Genomic DNA, 10,000 nt, shown 5'->3' with positions numbered 1-10,000 from the left:
TTTATGTTAGAATGTGTTTTTAAACTTTGTTTTTACAGATATAAGAACATGTGACTCGCACATGTGAAATGTATTGCTTTTTTTGTTGATATGTGACATTAATATTAATATTACATTGTGAATTAAAGGTAGTTTTTTAGTTGTTATTACTTCCAGTTACGTCCAAGATGGAGCAAACACCCCACCCAGAAGACAGCCTTACCCCAACCAACCCGATGAGAAGGATGGATGACCAAGTGAAAAACGGGAGAGTGGTGCTGTGTTCCAACTATGTAAGTTATCACCTCACATTGACAACAAACTGTATTGAAGACAAAATTCTTCCAATAGTTGGTATAAATCATCATCCTATGTCAGCAGCACTGTAGGTTTAGCTTTATTTATATTTTTCATGTGTATACGTTGGGTTTAAAATAGTTTTTTTAACAACATACTGCAGCTACCAACAATGAAAATGCTGTTTTGTGTTAAAATGACGTCTTTCTTGTGTTATTACTTTGCAGGGCAGCTGAGAGTGGACCACAGCACCAACCCTCCTCACCCAGGGTGAGGAGGGTCCTGACCCCGCCTGCACAGAGGGAGTTGTGAACATGCACTTCTGTGTCGGTGGGTTTAGGATCCTCCTCACACTCACACTGATGAAGACTGTCACTGGAAGATGTCTCCATTGCATCAGCAGGACGTAAGCATTTGTAAAATATTACAGTTTGTGATGTTTTGTACATATTTTTATTGCATCATTTAAAACTATGAGATATAAAATAAACCAATTTTCATAAAATTTTCTGTGTATTTAGTTGTTTTCTTAATAAGTTATTTGGAACATCATTGCAACCTGTCAGCTTTTTATTGAGGATTTAGAAAGTTGCTGGTGGCCCGAGTGTGTAGAGTGGGGTGTTGTTTTTGTCACATGGTGAAAGTGACCTCATGGGGAGCAAAGAGAACAACTGAACAATTTGGGGATTCACAGACTTTCGTAATCGCTAAAAACAATTAATAAAAATTGTTCTGTGTGAACTAAAAGCTCAAATATAAACCATCCTGACACTGACACAAATGATCTGCTGTTTATAAGCAGGACAGTGTTTTCATGAGCCTGGATGAAGCTAATTTGCATGAGTTTAACCTGCTGGTCAAAAACTTGCATGACTCTGATATCACTCTAACTTTCTTCTGTTTATTTATTCATTTTTGCTAATTGTAGTAGATTAATATGTTCACCAACTGATTGTTGGCCTGAATGTTTGAATGTTTGCAGTTTCAGGTCCTACTGATCAGTTTTAAGTATTGTAGAAAGTGAGCAGCAATTGAATCAAGTCCTGGGATGAAATGGGACAAAAGGGTAATGTGACAGCCACATTAGTTCCCTTCCCTCGTTTAACAATGTGTAAGCAGACTGCTTTAACCTGCAATTTACTGCATGTTGTTAGGCTGCATGGTACAACCACAGTCTGCTAACCACCCGTGGTGATCGAAGGTTTTGAGGTCTTGCTTGAGCTACTGATGAAGTTTTATCAAAGCTTGTTAAGTTTCCCAACCACATTTTATCCTGATGGTCCAAGGCTTACATCTTTATGCTCACAGACGTACTTCTGTAATTAATCAGTGACCGATTTATTACTTTAAGTTACAGTGTGAGGGGCATTAATGAACATAAATCAGATTTAACTGGATTATGTGTTTAGGTCAAGAGACACAGACCTTCATCTTTAAGAGGCTCTTCTTGAATATCTAATCACGATGTTTGCCATGCAAGTACACTGGACGGTTGTTTTTAACAGAATCATTTGATGATTCTGATGAAATGAAGTATTGTTTCAATGAGTTGTGGCACCATTCTTGCTTTAGCAGTGAAAGGAGTCAGGTAGGGCTCCATCAGGAAGAGGGCCCCAGAGGTCCTATCCCCCCGCCCACTTCCCTGGGGCTTGAACATCAGTGGATTTCCACTTAAGCAAAGCCTCATCAAGTTCCTGCAAACAGCACCATACACACACTATCATGTACAGAGTGTGGATGCTGTGTCTAAGACCACGATCAATGTGTTTCCACCATCTGGTGCAAGCTTCATCTGTCTCACTGTGTTCTCCTAAAGGCCAAGACAGCAGGACAGTGAAATCAATCTCACTTATAGGTGCCAGAAATCAGTGGATGTGAGATGGTGGTAATCAGGTTATGCATTTGTTGTCTTCTCAGCAGGTGGGAAACATCTCTCTTTATTTGTTTATGTACATGTGTATCAGAAATCTATTTTCCTGTACAGCTCAGGATTAAGGAACAATGTTGATCTAATCTAATGAAGATCAGTGCCTTTTTAGAGTCAGTGAAAATACTGACATTAGTGACGTTAACCCTTGACTAAGAGTTTCTTAGTCAATTGTTAATGGGAAACACATTTCCACACCACCATCTTCTAAGCTGTGATGCTACATGTGCAGCAGCAAACGTCCAATTAGTACCGATCAGAAGGTTGGAGGTTCGATCGCAGCCTGATCTGATCTGTATCTCAAAGTATCCTTGGACACGATACTGAACCCCAAACTGCTCTTTCATGTGTCCATCAGAGTATGAATGTTAGATAGAAAGAACTTAGGTACAGAAAAGTGCTTGTATGAATGGGTGAATGAGGTGTATAAAGTACTTTGAGTGCTTGAGTAGAAAAGTGCTATTTAAGAACAAGGATGTGCAAGAATTTGCTAGACACGCTCTTCTTTTTCCAAAACTAAAAATGTTATTTCAAATTTGGCAGCCTGTGTGTCAAAGAGACTGAAGAGTAACTAAAGGGCAAAGTCCAGGAATACAGCCAAACTCAGGAGACCAGTTAGGAGAACAACTGAGCAAAGGTGATTCAAAAAAATGGAGAGAAACTCTGCCATGCAGTGCCATGCTGAGCAGACTGGTTTACAGCCACAAGAGAGACTCAGCGTTCACAGATCATAAAATCTTCAGGGAGCAAAGCTCTCAGAGAAGCTATAATGCAATCCACAGATAGAATACAGTCAATAAGCTCCAAGTGAAATGTTAAACAGTGCATGGATAGCTTTTTGTTCAGCTTTTTCTTCGTATCCTTTTTCCCCCTTTCTAAAGTCTCTTCAGAGGCTTTGCAGTTTGTCAAACAGCAGCTGGTAAAAAGGCTTTTGCAGTGAGGCAGGGAGCCTGTTCAAACCAGATTATGCTTGATTTGATGACTGCAGAGAACTTGGGGCTGACAGCTCAGATTAGGATCGGTTCTCCCTTGAAAAGGCATTAGTGTGTTCTGTCATGGCAGGATTTCTGTTCAATGTGCAGGTAGATTGAAATCAAAGGGCACCAAAGACACCCAAACCTGAGGGATCATTACGTGACACCCAAAGCATCTGAGCAGTCTTATTCCTTCATCTGTACCAAATTACTCAGATTCACAGACGTCGTGCACAGCAGACCTGCAATACAACAATGAATAACAGGAGTTACGCCTGCGTTTGACAGGTCAAAATGTCACAGGGAGCAGTTCAGTTAAGTTTCATTCCCCTCCAGAAATCACTTCATGCATGATTATCAGGAACCTTTGAGTAATGACAGCACTTAAATGAGTGTTTCCTTACCATATTCCACTTTGTCACCAAGTTTTAGGATGAGAACGTTTTTTTTCTACTTTATTTTTTTTTATATCATTGTTATTATTTCTGTTGTAATTTGTGTTTGTTTTTTGTTTGTTTGTTCAGTTTTTCAGCCCTGTTGCATTTTTTTCTATTTCCGTTGTGTTTTATTCAACTTCTGTTACATTTTGCAGGATTTTGCAGCTTTTTCTATTGACGGGTGTTTTCTTCAGGGACACCATATTATCATTATCTTTAAAACTGCATTTGAAACTTAATGCTGAGTTTTTACTTTCTGCAGTTGAAGTTATCTAAAGAAACTGTGTGTGGGTGCAGCTGAAAAAACGTCTTTTGGCAAATAACACAGAAATTCTGAAATCCTCTACTGCTTATATCAAAGAGAATAAAAGAAACCAAAGCTAAACTCTAAAAGATTATTTATTTCAGCTTGTTTACAGTTATCCACACCTCACAGCTTTTTATGGGTTGATAGTTTTCCTGATCCAATCTGCATACTCAGGATCACAGAGGTCCATGAAGGCAGCCGGTGCTCTGCATACAAAGTCTGGATCTCCCACAAAAGAAGAGACCCCATAAATCCTGCCATTATGAACCACTCCTCCACCAGAGTCTCCCTGCAAGACAGAAATACAGTTTCCCAGTTTTATAAAATCTTTCTGTATTTTGAATGTTTAATAAATGCAGCTGTGAGCTGAGGGATCATGCAAACTCACTCGACATATATCTTTCCCAGGACTTTGTCCACAGAACCAGTGCTGATAGCTCCTGACTCGGTGGACCTCGGGGAATTATTTCTGTAAAATATCATTGAGCTCTGTACAGCTGACAACCTCAGTCTCTGCACAGTGAAGAGAGGGTGATTCACCAGGTTCTAGAAAAAAGGGACAATTAGTTCAGCTTAAAGCACTTTTTTAAAAAATGATGCAGATTTGTATTTTATGCAGAAATGCAGCAGAAAGAAATAAAATGGTCTGAGCTCACAGGAAAAGCTTGTTTTTACTTTGAACACATTAGAAATGAAGAAAAATACAATTTCAGTACAAATATCTGCAACATCTCTTTACTAATAAAGTAACAGTTTGGATGGTTTGTTTTCTTTTTTCTTAATACAACAAATTTGTTAAAAATCATCTTCCTTCTTTTCTCATTAGCTAGTCCAGTGGTGGCACCATAACCTGCGACCTCAACTCTGGAATGACACAAGAAGTGTTTGGACGCTTTTCTCTCCTTTTTTTTGTCAGTTACATACAAATACATATATTGATTGTTTTGCACGTTAACTTTGAAATGTTGCCCTGAGGCCTGTACTATGAAGCAGGATCTCATCTCTCCAGGTAACTTCAGAGTTCTATATGAAGGATTTTGACTTCTTACCAGAGAAAATTGTAAGAGTAACCCTGACCTGCTGTTATATTAGTTATGTCCTTTATAGAGTTTTAGTCACCACTTTATCATCACGCACCACACCTGGCTAGCATGCTTGCACTGTGCTTGCTCAGCGCATTGGGACACCATTCAAGCTCACTGCAGCACATGCTACTTCCTGTTTTAAAGGGCTTTGTAGCAGCCCTTGTTACATGCGTGGGCACGGAGCGTGAAGCAGAAAGCACAGCTTAAAAGAGAAGTTGATATACCCGGCGGCGTGACACTGACTGGTGTTTTACGTTTTCTCAAGCCAGCTAACGCAAAGTAAGCCAAGCCTTGTTGAATTTTCTTTGTACTATATCCCTCTGGTTAAGTTCAAGCTTAGAGATCATTTGTCCAGAAAAGCAGCATCACCATTCCTGGAAGATCCCTTGAAACTTTCAACTTTAGACCCTCCTACTGTACTACATGGACAGTGGGAGGGGCTAAAATTCTTCAATAGCATTTTTTTGTAGACATTTTTCAGTTTGCAGCCTATGTTTAAATTCTGTTGTTATATTAAGTTTTATTTTCTCTTAAACTAATAAACAGCAGAAAGTTTGCAGCTGACAGAATAAAAGCTGAAACTGTCTTTCAAACATTAATTAAATGAAATACTTAATTATCCATCCATCAGATTCTCCTGTGTAATGATAGGTCGTGATGTCAGTCAGGATTTTTGCTGTCTTTTTTTTTTTTTTTGCCTGTCCCATTTGGTTCTTTAGCCATCAGAATTGTTGTCTGAAGACCAACAAGGATACCCAATGGATTTACTTTGCCAAATGGATCATCGTGGCATTGCCGTATTGGTCCATTTGGTCGATCTTTGTTTTTATTATTTATTATATTTTATTTTCAGATTTTACAGACGGGACAGACATGAGTGAGGGATAGGAAAGGAAAGGAAGAAAGAAAGAGGAAGGAAAGGAGAAACAGAAGGGGAGAGGGACAGTGAGAAAGGGGGGGGAGAAAAAAAATCTCCTGGATCACCTGTTGAGAGAAAAATAGAAAACAAGCAAAAAAAAACAAAGCAACATACTAAACACAACACCATCGCATTAATCTAGCTAAGTGTAAACAGCAGTAAATACTAAATATTCAATGTTGTTGTGCAGCACGCAGGACAGATGTGCTTCGAAGTAGCGGCCAAGAAAGGTGTAATTTGGGTCTACGAGCAGTGAACACCCGTGTACATACCTGTGTGGATCAGCGCGCTTGTATTCCAAAGGTTTCTCCATGTAACGATCTGCTAGGGAGTGTGTGGGGGGGCCACAGCCCCGTCCTCCAGGGTGTGAAGCGGGTATGGAGGAGGTCAAAACTCCAGACATCCAGAGGCCCCCAGAACACAAGAGACCATGGAAGACCAACAGAGGGGCAGCCGCGCCACTGTTCCAGTAAGAGCTGAGGAGAGTCCCAGATGAGGGTTCACTCAGCAGCCGCGGAGCAGAAGCCAGGGGGAGTTGCAGTGACGCGCCCATGAGCTCCGCCGGCCCCCAGCTGCGCCTGAGTGACCGAGCCCCAGGCCGAGAGGCCGGGGGCACCCCACCTCCGAAGGGGCCCGAGCGAGCCCCAGGCTCCAGGCCCCGATAAGCGGCCACCAAGGAGTGAGCCGGTGTGTACCTGGACACCCACCCCCAGACACAAAGAACCACCAACGCACCGACACCTGAGGGAGTCCGCCACCGGCAGGGGAAGTGGTGGTGGGTGGAGATAGGCCTCCAAATCTTGGAGGGCCTGAGGTGTCCCCAGAGAGGTGGCGTCTGATACCCAACCTGACATATAGACACAGACATACAGGCACACACAGACACAAACATCCATTCCCACCCTCATGCTCTCATGTGCACTTACTCCACACTCAACCAACGTGGAGACAGACATAAAGAGACGCTGTACACACGATCACACTCCCCAAGCGTACTCTACAAACCGGGTCTAGGTACCCTTGCCCCTGGAGGGGGGAATTGCACCCAGACCCAGGTGGTGTTACCCTTTTCCCTGCGGTGGGGAGAGGCAGACCACCCCGACTCCGTAGCAGCAGGGAGGCCCCACACCCCAGACCGCAGTCGGACGGCCAACTTCTCCTAGCCCTCCCGCTCCAGCAGGCCGCAGAGAACGGGGGTGGGAGAAGACTCCAAACCTCCCTCCACCCGCTCATTGTAGTGTTGATGCATGTGTGTTCTAAGGTGCAATTAAAACCCAGGAGGGCATGGAGCTACCTGCCAAGGAGCAGCAGGTAAGCGCATAGTCCCTCCTGATAGTCTTATTGAACAAAGCATCTGAAGTTCTTGCACATTCATATAGTGCTTTTACTACTAAGCAATTTTCCACTCACACACACACACACACACACACAGACACACACACACACACACACACACACACACACACACACACACACACACACACACACACACACACACACACACACACACACACACAACACTGGTTTTTCTGCAGCAGCTGTTACTTTCAGTCTGTATTATGCATTTAAACCCTTCATATTTTTCTAATATTACAGTTTTATCTTCCTTTTTAAAACCTGCACTGCCAGTATAGTTTATCCACATCCATTAGGATTGAAAGCCCTGGTTAACTTGATAACCAGGGCTTTCAATTGATAAGCAGCTTCCTGTGAGTACTTATCCTGATTCCCACTGTTGGGATAAGATAAAGGAAATATATTCTACATATGCTGAACTCACTTCACAGCACAGAGCTCAGGTCAAGAAGAAACTTTAAGAAAAAAAACTTCAAAGCAAGAAACTTTGAGCCACAGGAACATCAAAGTATCATTTGAATCTAAAACTGAAGTTAGCACGACGTATCAGTATCTGTCAGAACACATGAACCTGAAGCAGAAACATCCACAACTCACAGTCAGGTAGTTTTATAGGTTGGATATCAGAGCTGCTAGTAGCTGCAGCAGCATGATGTCATGAACTCTGCCTGTGCTGGTGTCTTTGTCTGTATAGATCTCAGCTTCTGCTGTTATCTGCACTTCTTGTTCGGACCCCCTTGATGCACACTTAGATTTGCAAACATGGTCCTGCATGTGCACAGCAAACATAAAACATGATTACTGATGGTCACCATATTTTATTTCTCATCTTGTCTGAATGTATTTTACTTTTTACTGAATAGCAAAAACATGGCTACTAGACATTCCTTGGGTTAACAAGTTTTAGTTGCTGCTCTGATCTCCTCACCCTCCTGGCTTCAGACGGTGAGCTGCAGAATCCAGCGGTCGCTGATCAAAGAGCCTCCACACAAGCTGGAAGGTCCATGTGGATAAACTGCTCTGAGCTGTACATGATACTGTCGCTCACATTCATCACCTCCAATGACTCTCTTTTGCAGAGCGACCTCTGTGTTCGCCGTCACACCTGAAAGAGGAATCCCCCGCCCCACCAGGTCACTGCCAGTTTTTCTTTGTACCTGTAAAATATCTGCTCTCAGAAGTAAGGCAGAAACACACAGTGAGGACCAGAGCCATTAAATATAGATACTGTAGCTGAGCACTCACTGATACAGAGAAAAGAGAAAAGGGCACCACACATAGTGTTGCTGCCATTCACTCTCTAATGACTGCATTTCAGTTTGAATATTGGACACTGCATAGTCACATAGTGTCATTATGAAGCTTTATGAACTGCAAAGCTGCAAAGCTCCACACATTTATGCAAAGTTACTTATCGTCTCTTTTTGCTTTTGGCTTTCATAAAGTTACAGAAGGGAAATGAAGGTAAAATATTTCTATAGAGAAAGTGCTTCACAATAATAATCAATAAAAATAAATACAAACATTAAAAGACAATAATAATATCCACTACCTAAAATTAAGCCTGTACAAATAAGTAGAGCTGCTCTTTCAAATGTTCAGACCGCAGAGATCAAATGTAATATTAGTGCATTCCATAGATTATCAGCCAACAGCCTTGAAGACACACTTAGTCTCTTTTGGTTTTCAGCCTAGAACGAGGAACCACCAGCAGGTTTCTGTCAGAAGACCTCAGTGACCTGCACCTTATAGATGGAAGCAAATGAAGTTTGATCTCAGCTTCATGCTCTTGTTCTGCTCGTGCTCTGATTTGAATTACATGTTCTACACGCTTCACTGTATCTCACTGTCAGTTTGTCAATTTGTGACATTAATTCAGAGGAATGTGGTGTAAACCAATGATTTATAAACCTAAAACAGGCCATGATCACTAACCAATGCTAACTTTGAGAAGCAATGCAGAACATATTGTGCCCTCTGTGTGGCTAATGGAGCTCTTAAGAGTAGAAGAGCAAAACAAAAGAAAAAAAAAACCTCGCTCACGAGTCTGCGACTGCGTGCTGACAGAGAGCGAGTGGGTTACCTCTGTGTGACTTCAAGCTGCAGAGGGTAAGGCTCTGACTGTGGTCTGCATATATGTGCCGAGCAGCAATTCAGAATACCCACCGTGCACAGTTTCTGTGAGGTTTGGCATAACTCGATGCATTGAATCATTTTCATATTATACAGACAGAATTATGCAGTAAGAACCTGCAGTTAAATATAGAAACTGTTGTTGAATACTCACTGATACACAGAGGCAAGAGAAGAGGCAGCAGACACAGTGTTCCTGCCATTCACCCTCTAACAACTGCCTTTCAGTTGAGCAAACACTTTGGCGACAGTGGGAAGGAAAAACTCCCTTTTAACAGGAAGAAACCTCCAGCAGAACCAGGCTCAGGGAGGGGCGGGGCCATCTGCTGGGACCGGTTGGGGTGAGAGAAGGAAGACAGGATAAAGACATGCTGTGGAAGAGAGACAGATTAATAACAAGTATGATTCAGTGCAGAGAGGTCTATTAACACATAGTGAGTGAGAAAGGTGACTGAAGAAGAAATACTCAGTGCATCATGGGAATCCCCCAGCAGCCCACCGCATTGCAGCATAACTAAGGAAGGATTCAGGGTCACCTGGTCCAGCCCTAATTATATATTTTGGAAAGTTTTAAGCCTAATCTTAA

The 10,000-nt window shown here is 42.1% G+C and overlaps 1 protein-coding gene across 1 annotated transcript; it reads right to left on the bottom strand.

Moving 5' to 3' along the window:
• Window positions 1-4,350: 4,350 nt before the first annotated feature.
• LOC146667023 (uncharacterized) lies at window positions 4,351-7,325 on the bottom strand. Its single transcript, XM_085408887.1, has 2 exons — window positions 6,198-7,325; window positions 4,351-4,467 (listed from the first exon to the last, which is right to left on the bottom strand). The coding sequence occupies exons 1-2, from the start codon at window positions 6,815-6,817 to the stop codon at window positions 4,458-4,460; spliced, it is 630 nt and encodes a 209-aa protein (XP_085265013.1). The 5' UTR covers window positions 6,818-7,325; the 3' UTR covers window positions 4,351-4,457.
• Between the last annotated feature and the right edge of the window lie 2,675 nt (window positions 7,326-10,000).

Source organism: Rhamphochromis longiceps, linkage group LG6 (genome assembly GCF_057381845.1).
Source record: "Rhamphochromis longiceps isolate RC_006_pf linkage group LG6, R_longiceps_female_GT1.1, whole genome shotgun sequence".
Classification (NCBI taxonomy): domain Eukaryota; kingdom Metazoa; phylum Chordata; class Actinopteri; order Cichliformes; family Cichlidae; genus Rhamphochromis; species Rhamphochromis longiceps.
This window is presented reverse-complemented; position numbering and strand designations above follow the sequence as displayed.

Excerpts from the sequence above, each read along its gene's own strand:
- LOC146667023 (XM_085408887.1), bottom strand. The coding sequence starts at position 6,817 with ATGTTTGTGTCTGTGTGTGCCTGTATGTCTGTGTCTATATGTCAGGTT.